This window comes from Oncorhynchus clarkii, chromosome 12 (genome assembly GCF_045791955.1).
Source record: "Oncorhynchus clarkii lewisi isolate Uvic-CL-2024 chromosome 12, UVic_Ocla_1.0, whole genome shotgun sequence".
Lineage (NCBI taxonomy): Eukaryota > Metazoa > Chordata > Actinopteri > Salmoniformes > Salmonidae > Oncorhynchus > Oncorhynchus clarkii.
The window spans coordinates 91,887,142-91,901,964 of NC_092158.1; the positions used below are offsets into that span (position 1 = coordinate 91,887,142).

The 14,823-nt window shown below is 51.1% G+C and overlaps 1 protein-coding gene across 1 annotated transcript in view; it reads right to left on the reverse strand.

Moving 5' to 3' along the window:
* The window catches only part of LOC139422601 (myosin heavy chain, embryonic smooth muscle isoform-like), a 27,821-nt gene that overhangs the window by 6,895 nt on the left and 6,103 nt on the right, over positions 1 to 14,823 (reverse strand). Inside the window, exons 2-12 of the mRNA XM_071173747.1 lie at positions 14,751 to 14,821; positions 12,421 to 12,573; positions 11,780 to 11,883; positions 11,238 to 11,382; positions 10,413 to 10,625; positions 9,934 to 10,146; positions 8,758 to 8,919; positions 6,657 to 6,785; positions 6,262 to 6,347; positions 3,715 to 3,838; positions 2,151 to 2,359 (exon numbers count right to left, since the gene is read on the reverse strand). Coding sequence (XP_071029848.1) covers positions 2,151 to 2,359; positions 3,715 to 3,838; positions 6,262 to 6,347; positions 6,657 to 6,785; positions 8,758 to 8,919; positions 9,934 to 10,146; positions 10,413 to 10,625; positions 11,238 to 11,382; positions 11,780 to 11,883; positions 12,421 to 12,573; positions 14,751 to 14,821 — 1,609 coding nt within the window. The remainder of the gene's footprint in view (positions 1 to 2,150; positions 2,360 to 3,714; positions 3,839 to 6,261; positions 6,348 to 6,656; positions 6,786 to 8,757; positions 8,920 to 9,933; positions 10,147 to 10,412; positions 10,626 to 11,237; positions 11,383 to 11,779; positions 11,884 to 12,420; positions 12,574 to 14,750; positions 14,822 to 14,823) is intronic.

Consider the following 14,823-nt stretch of genomic DNA (forward strand, 5'->3'; position numbering starts at 1 on the left):
TAGGCCAGTTGAGAACACCTTTATTTAACCAGGTAGGCCAGTTGAGAACACCTTTATTTAACCAGGTAGGCTAGTTGAGAACACCTTTATTTAACCAGGTAGGCTAGTTGAGAACACCTTTATTTAACCAGGTGGGCTAGTTGAGAACACCTTTATTTAACCAGGTAGGCTAGTTGAGAACACCTTTATTTAACCAGGTAGGCTAGTTGAGAACACCTTTATTTAACCAGGTAGGCTAGTTGAGAACACCTTTATGTAACCAGGTAGGCTAGTTGAGAACACCTTTATTTAACCAGGTAGGCTAGTTGAGAACACCTTTATTTAACCAGGTAGGCTAGTTGAGAACACCTTTATTTAACCAGGTAGGCTAGTTGAGAACACCTTTATTTAACCAGGTAGGCTAGTTGAGAACAAGTTCTCATTTGCAACTGCGACCTGGCCAAGATAAAGCATAGCAGTGTGAACAGACAACACATGGAGTAAACAATAAACAAGTCAATAACACAGTAGAAAAAAGGGGAGTCTATATATACATTGTGTGCAAAAGGCATGAGAAGGTAGGCAAATAATTACAATTATGCAGATTAACACTGGAGTGATAAATGATCAGATGGTTATGTACAGGTAGAGATATTGGTGTGCAAAAGAGCAGAAAAATAAATAAATAAAAACAGTATGGGGATGAGGTAGGTGAAAATGGGTGGGCTATTTACCAATAGACTATGTACAGCTGCAGCGATCGGTTAGCTGCTCAGATAGCAGATGTTTGAAGTTGGTGAGGGAGATAAAAGTCTCCAACTTCAGCGATTTTTGCAATTCGTTCCAGTCACAGGCAGCAGAGAACTGGAACGAAAGGCGGCCAAATGAGGTGTTGGCTTTAGGGATGATCAGTGAGATACACCTGCTGGAGCGCGTGCTACGGATGGGTGTTGCCATCGTGACCAGTGAACTGAGATAAGGCGGAGCTTTACCTAGCATGGACTTGTAGATGACCTGGAGCCAGATGACCTCTAGTACCAGGTCAAGTTTATTAGGTACAGTCATCAGTTTATTAGGTACACCTTCAGTTTATTAGGTACACCCATCTAGTACCCGGACAGTTTATTAGGTACACTCATCTAGTACCAGGTCCAGTTTATTAGGTACAGTCATCAGTTTATTAGGTACACCTTCAGTTTATTAGGTACACCTTCAGTTTATTAGGTACACCCATCTAGTACAGGGTCGGACCTTCCTTTGCCTCCAGAACAGCTTGAATTCTCCGGGGCATTCTACAAGGTGTCGAAAAACGTTTCTGCAGATTGGACGGCGGTAAACTCATACTGGGAACAGTCAGTTCCATCTCATCGCAAAGATATTCTATTGGGTTGAGGTCTGGGGACTGACCTGGGGACTGATCTGGGGACTGACCTGGGGACTGATCTGGGGACTGATCTGGGGACTGACCTGGGGACTGATCTGGGGACTGATCTGGGGACTGACCTGGGGACTGATCTGGGGACTGGTCTGGGGACTGACCTGGGGACTGGTCTGGGGACTGACCTGGGGACTGATCTGGGGACTGACCTGGGGACTGACCTGGGGACTGACCTGGGGTCTGACCTGGGGACTGACCTGGGGACTGGTCTGGGGACTGATCTGGGGACTGACCTGGGGACTGGTCTGGGGACTGACCCAGTAAACTGAACTCGCTGTCATTTTCCAGGCAATGTTTTCCCACTTCTCTATTGTAGTGGATCACGTGTCCACTGGAGCCGCTTCTTCCTGTTTGTAGCTGATGGGAGGGGAACCCGGTGCGGTCGTCTGCTGCAACAGCCCATCCGTGACAGAGATCGATGAGATGTGCATTCGTGAGATGCCGTTATTTGTCTGTTTGTGTCCCGTCTGTTGGATTGCACGAGTCTTGCCGTGGTGTACCTAATAAACTGTCCAGTGTATATTTACCTACCTTGCCTTTTGCATTGAGATCAAGTTCTTTATGTAGTTCATCATGACCATGTGAGTAAGAACTACATTTCCCATCATCCTTTCCTGCCCCCCTACCTGTTCTCCAGCCAGAGCTGTTCCTGTCTCCTCCTCTCCTCTCCTCGCCTCCCCCTCTCCTGTTCTCCAGCCCTCTCCCTCCTCTCCTCCCCCTCTCCTGTCCTTACCTGTTCTCCAGCTCCAGCTGCTCCTCCAGCTGGTGTAGTTTGGCCTCCAGGGCGGCGATGGAGGATTTGAACTTTGACCTCCCCTGACCCTCCATCTCCTGTAGCTTGACCTTCAGATCCTTGTTCTGCCTCTCGAGCTGCTGTCTGGCGCCCTCACTGCTCTGGGAGGAACTACGCTCAGCCTGCAGCTCACTGCTCAACTGGTCCACCTATGGGGAAGGGATAGAGAGACGCACACGTCATCACTTTAGAGAGGGGGTAATGGGAGGAAGAGGTTAGGACCAGGAGGAAGAGATAAAAGATGCCCTCTGGTCTGACAGTAAAGGGAAGAGGTATAGAGACAGTAAGGGGAAGAGGTATGGAGACAGTAAAGGGAAGAGGAGGTAGGGAGACAGTAAAGGGAAGAGGTAGGGAGACAGTAAGGTGAAGAGGTAGGGAGACAGTAAAGGGAAGAGGTAGGGAGACAGTAAAGGGAAGAGGTCGGAAGACAGTAAAGGGAAGAGGTAGGGAGACAGTAAAGGGAAGAGGTCGGGAGGCAGTAAAGGGAAGAGGTATGGAGACAGTAAAGGGAAGAGGTCGGAAGACAGTAAAGGGAAGAGGTACGGAGACAGTAAAGGGAAGAGGTCGGAAGACAGTAAAGGGAAGAGGTAGGGAGACAGTAAAGGGAAGAGGTAGGGAGACAGTAAAGGGAAGAGGTCGGAAGACAGTAAAGGGAAGAGGTAGGGAGACAGTAAAGGGAAGAGGTAGGGAGACAGTAAAGGGAAGAGGTCGGGAGGCAGTAAAGGGAAGAGGTAGGGAGACAGTAAAGGGAAGAGGTAGGGAGACAGTAAAGGGAAGAGGTAGGGAGACAGTAAAGGGAGACAGTAAAGGGAAGAGGTCGGGAGACAGTAAAGGGAAGAGGTATGGAGACAGTAAAGGGAGACAGTAAAGGGAAGAGGTAGGGAGACAGTAAAGGGAGACAGTAAAGGGAAGAGGTATGGAGACAGTAAAGGGAAGAGGTAGGGAGACAGTAAAGGGAAGAGGTAGGGAGACAGTAAAGGGAAGGGGTAGGGAGACAGTAAAGGGAAGAGGTCGGGAGACAGTAAAGGGAAGAGGTAGGGAGACAGTAAAGGGAAGAGGTAGGGAGACAGTAAAGGGAAGAGGTCGGGAGACAGTAAAGGGAAGAGGTCGGGAGACAGTAAAGGGAAGAGGTCGGGAGACAGTAAAGGGAAGAGGTCGGGAGACAGTAAAGGGAAGAGGTCGGGAGACAGTAAAGGGAAGAGGTCGGGAGACAGTAAAGGGAAGAGGTCGGGAGACAGTAAAGGGAAGAGGTCGGGAGACAGTAAAGGGAAGAGGTCGGGAGACAGTAAGGGGAAGAGGTCGGGAGACAGTAAAGGGAAGAGGTAGGGAGACAGTAAATGGAAGAGGTAGGGAGACAGTAAAGGGAAGAGGTAGGGAAGTCTCTTGGTCTGCTCCTCCTCCCTTCACACTACCTAGTGCATACTCCCATCCCCGTAAACCCTACCTAAAGCACACTCCCCTCCCACCTACACACTACCTAGTGTAAACTCCCCTCCTCTCCTACCTGTTGCTGTGTCTTCCGGAGGCGGTCGTGGAGGTTCTCCATGTTGGCCTGCTCCTCCTCCAGCTCTTCCTCTAGCTGGCTGATCTTAGCCTCCAGACGACGCTTCTCATCAGACATCATAGATCTGAGAGGAGGAGGGTAAGAGGAGGAGGAGGGAGGATAGGAGGAGGAGAGGAAGAGGAGGAGGAGCTGATGAGCAGAGACTTACAGTATAAATGTCAATAGTCTGCACTGAATTGAATGGGAGAAACTAATGAGTTAAAGGTAAGGCTTAGGTTTAGGTTTAAGTGTTAAGTTTGGGTTAAGGGTTAAGTTTAGGTTTAAGGCTTAAGTTTGGGTTAAGGGTTAAGTTTAAGGGTTAAGTTTTTGGTTAAGGGTTAGGTTTAAGGGTTAAGTTTGGGTTAAGGGTTAGGTCTAGGCATTAGGGTTACGGTTAGTTTTAGGGTATGGTTAAGTTTGGGTTAAGGGTTAGGTTTAGGTTTAAGGGTTAAGTTTGGGTTAAGGGTTAGGTTTAAGGGTTAAGTTTGAGTTAAGGGTTAGGTGTAGGTTTAAGGGTTAAGTTTGGTTTAAAGGTTTAAGGGTTAAGGGTTAGGTTTAAGGGTTAAGTTTGGGTTAAGGGTTAGGTTCATGTTTAAGGGTTAAGTTTGGGTTAAGGGTTAGGGTTAAGGGTTAAGTTGGGTTAAGGGTTAGGTTTAAGGGTTAAGCTTGGGTCAAGGGTTAAGTTTAGGTTTAGGTTTAAGGGTTAAGTTTTGGTTAAGAGTTAAGTTTAGGCATAAGGGTTAAGGTTAGTTTTAGGGTAGGGTTAAGTTTGGGTTAAGGGTTAGGTTAGTTTTAGAGTATGGTTAAGTTTAGGCATAAGGGTTAAGGTTAGTTTTAGGGTATGGTTAAGTTTGGGTTAAGGGTTAAGTTTAGGCATAAGGGTTAAGGTTAATTTTAGGTTTAAGGCTTAAGTTTGGGTTAAGGGTTAGGTTTAAGGGTTAAGTTTGGGTTAAGGGTTAAGGTTAGGTTTAAGGGTTAAGTTTGGCTTAAGGGTTAAGGTTAGTTTTAGGGTAGGGTTAAGTTTGGGATAAGGGTTATGGTTAGTTTTAGGGTAGGGATAAGGGTTATGGTTAGTTTTAGGGTAGGGTTAAGTTTGGGTTAAGGGTTAGGTTTAAGGGTTAAGTTTGGGTTAGGGTTAAGGTTAGTTTTAGGGGATGGTTTAGTTTGGGTTAAGGGTTAGGCATAAGGGTTAAGGTTAGTTTTAGGGTATGGTTAAGTTTGGGTTAAGGGTTAAGGTTAGTTTTAGGGTATGGTTAGGTTTGGGTTAAGGGTTAAGGTTAGTTTTAGGGTATGGTTAGGTTTGGGTTAAGGGTTAGGTTTAAGGGTTAAGTTTGGGTTAAGGGTTAGGTTTAAGGGTTAAGGTTAGTTTTAGGGTATGGTTTGGGTTAAGGTTTAAGGGTTAAGGTTAGTTTTAGGGTATGGTTAGGTTTGGGTTAGGTTTGGGTTAAGGGTTAGGTTAGTTTTAGGGTATGGTTAGGTTTGGGTTAAGGGTTAAGGTTAGTTTTAGGGTAGGGTTAGGTTTGGGTTAAGGGTTAAGGTTAGTTTTAGGGTAGGGTTAGTTTTGGGTTAAGGGTTAGGTTAGTTTTAGGGTAGGGTTAGGTTTGGGTTAAGGGTTAGGTTAGTTTTAGGGTAGGGTTAGGTTTGGGTTAAGGGTTAGGTTAGTTTTAGGGTAGGGTTAGGTTTGGGTTAAGGGTTAGGTTAGTTTTAGGGTAGGGTTAGGTTTGGGTTAAGGGTTAGGTTTGGGTTAAGGGTTAGGTTTGGGTTAAGGGTTAAGATTTGTTTTAGGGTATGGTTAGGTTTGGGTTAAGGGTTAAGGTTAGTTTTAGGGTAGGGTTAGGTTTGGGTTAAGGGTTAAGATTAGTTTTAGGGTATGGTTAGGTTTGGGTTAAGGGTTAAGGTTAGTTTTAGGGTAGGGTTAGTTTTGGGTTAAGGGTTAGGTTAGTTTTAGGGTAGGGTTAGATTTGGGTTAAGGGTTATGTTAGTTTTAGGATAGGGTTAGATTTGGGTTAAGGGTTAGGTTAGTTTTAGGGTATGGTTAGGTTTGGGTTAGGTTTGGGTTAAGGGTTAGGTTAGTTTTAGGGTAGGGTTAGGTTTGGGTTAAGGGTTAGGTTTGGGTTAAGGGTTAGGTTTGGGTTAAGGGTTAGGTTAGTTTTAGGGTAGGGTTAGGTTTGGGTTAAGGGTTAAGGTTAGTTTTAGGGTAGGGTTAGGTTTGGGTTAAGGGTTAGGTTAGTTTTAGGGTAGGGTTAGGTTTGGGTTAAGGGTTAGGTTAGTTTTAGGGTAGGGTTAGGTTTGGGTTAAGGGTTAGGTTTGGGTTAAGGGTTAGGTTTGGGTTAAGGGTTAGGTTTGGGTTAAGGGTTAGGTTTGGGTTAAGGGTTAGGTTTGGCCTGTGTCCCATATTACATCCTATTCCCTTTATAGTGCACTACTTTAGACCACGGACCAATGGCCTATAGGGTGGCATTTGGGACACAGTCTAGGGGACCTTTTAAAAGTAGCCTACACACTCACTTCCCAGAGTTGCTGGCCAGATCCTCAGACATCTCATCTCTCTCTGTCTCGGCCTGCTTACGAGCCCTCTCTGCTGCAGCCAAGTCCTACAGGGGGAGAAAGAGTGAAGAGATGGAGGAGGAGAGAGGGGGGGCATGTTAGGAGACAAGAACAGGAGAGAGACAGAGTGAAGTTTCTAGTGATGTGTGTATCACAAGGCAAGATTCTCCCATGTTAACATGGGAGGACAAAGAGAGAGACAGAGGGAGAGGGGGGGTAAGAGGGGGGGGGGGGGGGGGGGAGAAAGAGGGGGGAGACAGACAGGGAGGGGGAGGGAGAGACAGACGGAGAGAGGGGGGGAGAGACAGAGGGAAAGAGGGGGGAGGGAGAGAGGGGGGAGGGAGGGAAGACTGTACCTCCTGTAGCTGCATGAAGCTGGCCTCCAGGGTCTTGGCTCTCCTCTCGGACTCCCTGGCTGAGGACAGTACCTCCTTCTGGGCTGCACGGGAATCCTCCACCTCCCTCTGGATCTCCTTCATCTGGGCCTGAGGAGGGGGAGGAGGAGAGGAGAGAAGAGGAGGAGCGGGGAGGAGGAGGAGCGGGAGGAGGAGAGGGGAAGGAGAGGAGAAGGAATAGAAGCCGGAGAGGGAGGAAATGGAAGTCATTAGTGGAGAAATGCTAAACGGACCCAGGATCAGAGTCTACACCGTCTAGGGACAACTTCCCCCTACAGCCAGGATCAGAGTCTACAGACAACTTCCCCATACAGCCAGGATCAGAGTCTACAGACAACTTCCCCCTACAGCCAGGACCAGAGTCTACAGACAACTTCCCCCTACAGCCAGGATCAGTCTACAGATAACTCTCCCCTACAGCCAGGATCAGTCTACAGACAACTTCCCCCTACATCCAGGATCAGAGTCTACAGACAACTTCCCCCTACATCCAGGATCAGAGACTATAGACAACTTCCCCCTACACGCAGGATCAGAGTCTACAGACAACTTCCCCCTACATCCAGGATCAGAGTCTACAGATAACTTCCCCTACATCCAGGATCAGTCTACAGACAACTTCCCCTACATCCAGGATCAGAGTCTACAGACAACTTCCCCCTACACCCAGGATCAGAGTCTACAGACAACTTCCCCCTACATCCAGGATCAGACTCTACAGACAACTCCCCCCTACATCCAGGATCAGAGTCCACAGACAACTTCCCCCTACAGCCAGGATCAGAGTCTACAGACAACTTCCCCCTACATCCAGGATCAGAGTCTACAGACAACTTCCCCCTACAGCCAGGATCAGTCTACAGATAACTCTCCCCTACAGCCAGGATCAGTCTACAGACAACTTCCCCCTACATCCAGGATCAGAGTCTACAGACAACTTCCCCCTACATCCAGGATCAGAGTCTATAGACAACTTCCCCCTACACCCAGGATCAGAGTCTACAGACAACTTCCCCCTACATCCAGGATCAGAGTCTACAGATAACTTCCCCTACATCCAGGATCAGTCTACAGACAACTTCCCCTACATCCAGGATCAGTCTACAGACAACTTCCCCCTACACCCAGGATCAGAGTCTACAGACAACTTCCCCCTACATCCAGGATCAGAGTCCACAGACAACTTCCCCCTACATCCAGGATCAGAGTCTACAGACAACTTCCCCCTACATCCAGGATCAGACTCTACAGACAACTCCCCCCTACATCCAGGATCAGTCTACAGACAACTTCCCCCTACATCCAGGATCAGAGTCCACAGACAACTTCCCCCTACATCCAGGATCAGAGTCCACAGACAACTTCCCCCTACATCCAGGATCAGAGTCTACAGACAACTTCCCCCTACAGCCAGGATCAGAGTCTACAGACAACTTCCTGCTACATCCAGGATCAGAGTCTACAGACAACTTCCCCCTACATCCAGGATTAGACTCTACAGACAACTTCCCCTTACAGCCAGGATCAGAGTCTACAGACAACTTCCCCCTACATCCAGGATCAGAGTCTACAGACAACTTCCCCCTACAGCCAGGATCAGAGTCTACAGACAACTTCCCCCTACAGCCAGGATCAGAGTCTACAGACAACTTCCCCCTACACCCAGGATCAGAGTCTACAGACAACTTCCCCCTACACCCAGGATCAGAGTCTACAGACAACTTCCCCCTACATCCAGGATCAGAGTCTACAGACAACGTCCCCCTACACCCAGGATCAGAGTCTACAGACAACTTCCCCCTACATCCAGGACCAGAGTCTACAGACAACTTCCCCCTACATCCAGGACCAGAGTCTACAGACAACTTCCCCCTACAGCCAGGATCAGAGTCTACAGACAACTTCCCCCTACATCTAGGATCAGAGTCTACAGACAACTTCCCCCTACATCCAGGATCAGAGTCTACAGACAACTTCCCCCTACACCCAGGATCAGAGTCTACAGACAACTTCCCCCTACATCCAGGATCTCAGTGTTGTTCCTCTGTGGTGTGTGACTGACCTGTATCTTGCGCAGCTGTTTGACGGCCTCATCACGCCCCTTACTGGTGGCTTCCACCTGGTCCTCCAGATCATTCACCTCTCCTTCCAGCTTCTTCCTCCCCGCTGTCGCCCCCGCACGCTGTCTCCTCTCCTCCTCCAGCTCACCCTCCAGCTCACGCACCTGGAGGAGAGGGAGGGAGGAGGGAGAGAGAGAGAGAGCGGTTAGACGGCTGTCGCCCCCACACACTGCTTCCTCTCCTCCTGCAGTTCACACACCTGGAGGAGAGGAAGGGAGGGGAGGGAAGGGAGAGAGGAGGGAGGGAGGGAGAGAGGAGGGAGGGAGGAGGAGGAGAAAGAGAGAGAGGAGGAGAAAGAGAGAGCGGTTAGACGGCTGTCGCCCCCACACACTGCTTCCTCTCCTCCTCCAGTTCACACACCTGGAGGAGAGGAAGGGAGGGGAGGGAAGGGAGAGGGGAGAGAGGAGGGGAAGGAGGGAGGGAGGGAGGGAGGAGGGGGAGAGGAGGGAGGAAGAGGCAGAGAGGTTAGAGGGCTGTCACCCCCACATGCTGCCTCCGCTCCTCTTCCAGCTCACGCCCCGGGATAGAATGAGGGAGATTAGACACCCCCTGTCCTCCTCCTTCCCCTGGTCCTACCTGTTTCCATAGTTGTTTCTACCTCTCCTCCTTCTGTCTCCTCCTCTCCTCCCCCTTTCTCCTCCTCTCCTCCCATCTCCTCCTTCCCTGTCTCATTCTCCCCTGTCTCCTCCTCCCCTCCCCTGTCTCCTCCTCCCCTCCCCTGTCTCCTCCTCCCCTCCCGTCTCCTCCTCCCCTGTCTCCTCCTCTCCTCCCGTCTCCTCCACCCCTCCCGTCTCCTCCCTCCCTGTCTCATTCTCCCCAGTCTCCTCCTCCCCTCCCCTGTCTTCTCCTCTCCCCCCGTCTCCTACTTGTTTCAGTAGCTGTCTCCTCCTCTCCTCCCCCTGTCTCCTCGTCCCCTCCCCGTCTCCTACCTGTTTCAGTAGTTGTTTCCTCCTCCCCTCCCCCTGTCTCCTCGTCCCCTCCACGTCTCCTACCTGTTTCAGTAGTTGTTTCCTCCTCCCCTCCCCCTGTCTCCTCGTCCCCTCCCCGTCTCCTACCTGTTTCAGTAGTTGTCTCCTCCTCCCCTCCCCCTGTCTCCTCGTCCCCTCCCCGTCTCCTACCTGTTTCAGTAGTTGTTTCCTCCTCTCCTCCCCCTGTTCGTCTCGTCCCTGCAGGTCTCTGTCATGCTGTGTCTTCATGGCCTGCGTGTTGACCTCCAGACGTAGCTTAGCATCCTCCGCGACCTGTAGCTCGTCCTCCAGCTCCTCCATCTGGGTCCGCATCTCATCCAGCACCGCCTCCAGACCTCGCTTCGTCTTCTCCAACTCATGGACCTGGCCAACCCACAACACAATCAGTCACAATGAACCTGACAACAGGGGCACGAGAGAGAGAGAAAGAAAGAGAGAGCTTGATGGAGAGAGAGGGAGAGAAAGAGAAAGAGAGGGAGAGAAAGAGAGGGAGAGAAAGGGAGAGAGTGAAAGAGAGGGAGAGAAAGGGAGATAGTGAAAGGGAGAGAAAAAGAGAGGGAGAGAAAGAGAGGGAGAGAAAGGGAGAGAGTGAAAGATGAAGAGAGCGAGAGAGATACAAACACACTCACGTTCTTCCCGACATCGTCCTTGGAGCTGACCAGGTCCTCCATCTCTGCCCTGAGGGCCTTGTTGCTTCTCTCTTGCTCCTCCAGGGAGCCCTGCATCTCCTCCAAGGCCCTACCCAGAGCCAGCGCCCGCGTCTCCTTCTCTCTGGCCTCCGCCTCCGCTCGGTCACGCTCCTCAGCATACTTACCGGAGATGGAACGCTCCTCTGCTAGCATCTGAGAGAGGGGTGGAGGGGTGGGAGGGAGGGAGGAAGAGGGGAGGAGAGGTGGGAGGGAGGGAGGGAGGTGGGAGGAGAGGAGGGAGGGAGGGAGGGAGGGAGAGGGGAGGAGAGGTGGAGGAGAGGTGGAGGAGGAGAGGAGAGGAGGGAGGGAGGGAGGTGGGAGGGAGGGAGGAGAGGTGGAGGAGAGGAGGGAGGGAGGGAGGGAGGGAGGGAGGGAGGGAGGGAGGGAGGGAGGGAGGGAAGGAGGGAGGGAGGGAGGGAGGGAGGGAGGGAGGGAGGGAGGGAGAGGAGAGGGGAGAGAGAGGAGATGAGAAAATAACAGATTTTCACAGGTGGAGGCAAAGATAATAGCTGTTAAAGGTTGGCAAGACAGCACAAACAGATACGGAACCAGGCTAAGAAATGATATCTGTTGTGTGGAGGGTGTTGTGTTGATTATGATACTTGTTGTTACTGACTTCCCTTTCTTAACTGCCCCTGAGGGGATAAATTAAGTTGAATTGAGTTGAAATGAATTGAAATGAGTTGAATTGAATTGGATTGAATTGAACTGTGTTGAATCGATTTGAGTTGAATGGAGTTGAATTGAGTTGAACGGACTACTAACCTGGTCAAACTTCCTCTGTTTCTTTTCCAGGTTGGAGACCAAGGTTCTCTGGTTGTCCAGGTCCATCAGAATGTCCTCCAGTTCCTGCTGTAGTCTGATCCTGTTCTTCTCCAGTTTATCATAGGCACACACCTTCTCCTCATACCTACAAACACACCATGGAGGAGCAACATATAGTTACATACGGTTAGTTATATATATATTATTTACAGTATGTCTATACAGATGCAGGATCTTCATTTGACCAGTAATGTCGCAGCAAAATAATCCTGCAGCAACAGGATTTGAATGTTTTAAAGTCCATAATGTTGCTAATAGCTAGTCCCCCACAAAAAGTGCAATACTGTTAATATAACCGTGTGTTGGTGCAGGTTTTCCAGTGAATTTATTTAAATCACGAAGATCATCTGCTCATTCCTGCTGCGCAGGAAAATTCTCAGCAACAAATTGAGTGATCAAATTAAGATCCTACACATGTTTTATTCTAAATATATATCACTATTATATACAGTATATTTATCTTATATGTGTAATTGTCGTACTGTGAGTTGGCAGCCTCCAGGTCTCTCTGCAGACGTTTCTTCCCCTCCTCCAGGACTTCCACTGTTCCCTGCTGCTCATCCAGATGCTTCTTACAGTCAGACAGCTGACGAGAGGGGGTCAAAGGTCAAACTCTATATTCTCTTTCTGTAACAGTACTGACCTCTCTCTCTCTCTCTCTCTCTCTACTGACCTGCATGTTGAAGCTAGAGGCCTGTCTCTCTACTGACCTGCATGTTGAGGCTGGAGGCCTGTCTCTCTTCTGACCTGCATGTTGAGGCTGGAGGCCTGTCTCTCTACTGACCTGCATGTTGAGGCTGGAGGCCTGTCTCTCTACTGACCTACATGTTGAGGATGGAGGCCTGTCTCTCCACTGACCTGCATGTTGAGGCTGGAGGCCTGTCTCTCTCTACTGACCTGCATGTTGAGGCTGGAGGCCTGTCTCTCTCTACTGACCTGCATGTTGAGGCTGGAGGCCTGTCTCTCTACTGATCTGCATGTTGAGGCTGGAGGCCTGTCTATCTACTGACCTGCATGTTGAGGCTGGAGGCCTGTCTCTCTACTGACCTGCATGTTGAGGCTGGAGGCCTGTCTCTCTCTACTGACCTGCATGTTGAGGCTGGAGGCCTGTCTCTGTACTGACCTGCATGTTGAGGCTGGAGGCCTGTCTCTCCACTCCTCTCTTGGCCTCTGTCTCTTCCTCCAGCTGTTCGAGAAGGTTGTTCCTGTCTTCCTCTGTCTGGCGAAGACGACCTGACAGGCTCAGCTTCTGACGAGTCTCCTCTGACAACAACTCCTGGAGGGGGGAGGGGAGGAGAGAGAGAGAGAGGAGGAGAGAGGGGGAGGGAGGAGAGGGGTAGGGGAGAGAGGAGGAGAGAGGGAGAGAGGGGGGAGAGATGAGGAGAGAGGGGGAGGGAGGGGAGAGAGGGAGAGGGGGTGGGAGGAGAGAGGGGAGGTGGGGGAGGGGGGAGGAGAGAGGGGGAGGGGGAGGGAGGAGAGGGGGAGGGGAGAGAGGAGGAGGGGGGGAGGAGAGAGAGGAGGAGAGGAGGAGGGGAGAGAGGAGGAGAGGGTGGAGAGAGGAGGAGAGGGAGAGGGGAGAGAGGAGGAGAGGGAGAGGGGAGAAAGGAGGAGAAAGGGAGAGAGGGGGGAGAGAGGAGGAGAGGGGGAGGGGAGAGAGGAGGAGGGGAGAGAGGAGGAGAGAGGGGGAGGGGAGAGAGGAGGAGAGGAGGAGAGAGGGGGGAGAGAGGAGGAGGGGAGAGAGGAGGAGAGAGGGGGAGGGGAGAGAGGAGGAGAGGAGGAGAGAGGGGGAGAGAGGAGGAGAAAGGGAGAGTGGGGGAGAAAGGGAGAGAAAGGGAGAGAGTGGGGAGAGAGGGGGAGAAAGGGAGAGAGGAGGAGAGGAGGAGAGAGGGGGGAGAGAGGAGGAGAAAGGGAGAGAGGGGGGACAGAGGGGGAGAAAGGGAGAGAGGAGGGAGAGAGGGGGAGAAAGGGAGAGAGGAGGAGAGGAGGAGAGAGGGGGGAGAGAGGAGGAGAAAGGGAGAGAAGGGGGAGAAAGGGAGAGAGGGGGAGAGAGGGGGAGAAAGGGAGAGAGGGGGGAGAGAGGGGGAGAGAGAGGGAGAGAGGGGGAGAGAGGGGGAGAGGGGGGAGAGGGGGAGAGAGGGGGAGAAAGGGAGCGAGGGGGGAGAGAGGGGGAGAGAGGAGGAGAAAGGGAGAGAGGAGGAGAAAGGGAGAGAGGAGGAGAAAGGGAGAGAGGGGAAACAGATAAACATAAACAGGTTGTGGTAGTGTGTTGTTGTTCACTTTAGCCTCAAACTTAAAATGACTTAAAAAACAAAGTATTAGACAGGGGGGCAACCGTAAAATAAACTCTATCTGTCACTCCGAGAAGGTAACCCTGTCAGCTGAACATCCCATATCTATTCAGTGTTTCCCCTACCAGTTGTTCTGTGAAGTAAGTCAGAGAGTCCTGTAGGTCTGAGTCTCACCCGAGAGTCCTGTAGGTCTGAGTCTCACCCGAGAGTCCTGTAGGTCTGAGTCTCACCTGAGAGTCCTGTAGGTCTGAGTCTCACCTGAGAGTCCTGTAGGTCTGAGTCTCACCCGAGAGTCCTGTAGGTCTGAGTCTCACCCGAGAGTCCTGTAGGTCTGAGTCTCACCCGAGAGTCCTGTAGGTCTGAGTCTCACCCGAGAGTCCTGTAGGTCTGAGTCTCACCCGAGAGTCCTGTAGGTCTGAGTCTCACCCGAGAGTCCTGTAGGTCTGAGTCTCACCTGAGAGTCCTGTAGGTCTGAGTCTCACCTGAGAGTCCTGTAGGTCTGAGTCTCACCTGAGAGTCCTGTAGGTCTGAGTCTCACCTGAGAGTCCTGTAGGTCTGAGTCTCACCTGAGAGTCCTGTAGGTCTGAGTCTCACCTGAGAGTCCTGTAGGTCTGAGTCTCACCTGAGAGTCCTGTAGGTCTGAGTCTCACCTGAGAGTCCTGTAGGTCTGAGTCTCACCTGAGAGTCCTGTAGGTCTGAGTCTCACCTGAGAGTCCTGTAGGTCTGAGTCTCACCTGAGAGTCCTGTAGGTCTGAGTCTCACCTGAGAGTCCTGTAGGTCTGAGTCTCACCTGAGAGTCCTGTAGGTCTGAGTCTCACCTGAGAGTCCTGTAAGTCTGAGTCTCACCCGAGAGTCCTGTAGGTCTGAGTCTCACCCGAGAGTCCTGTAGGTCTGAGTCTCACCCGAGAGTCCTGTAGGTCTGAGTCTCACCTGAGAGTCCTGTAGGTCTGAGTCTCACCTGAGAGTCCTGTAGGTCTGAGTCTCACCCGAGAGTCCTGTAGGTCTGAGTCTCACCTGAGAGTCCTGTAGGTCTGTCTCACCCGAGAGTCCTGTAGGTCTGTCTCACCCGAGAGTCCTGTAGGTCTGAGTCTCACCCGAGAGTCCTGTAGGTCTGAGTCTCTCCTGAGAGTCCTGTAGGTCTGAGTCCTGTAGGTCTGAGTCTCACCTGAGAGTCCTGTAGGTCTGTCTCACCCGAGAGTCCTGTGGGTCTGAGTCTCACCAGAGAGTCCTGTAGGTCT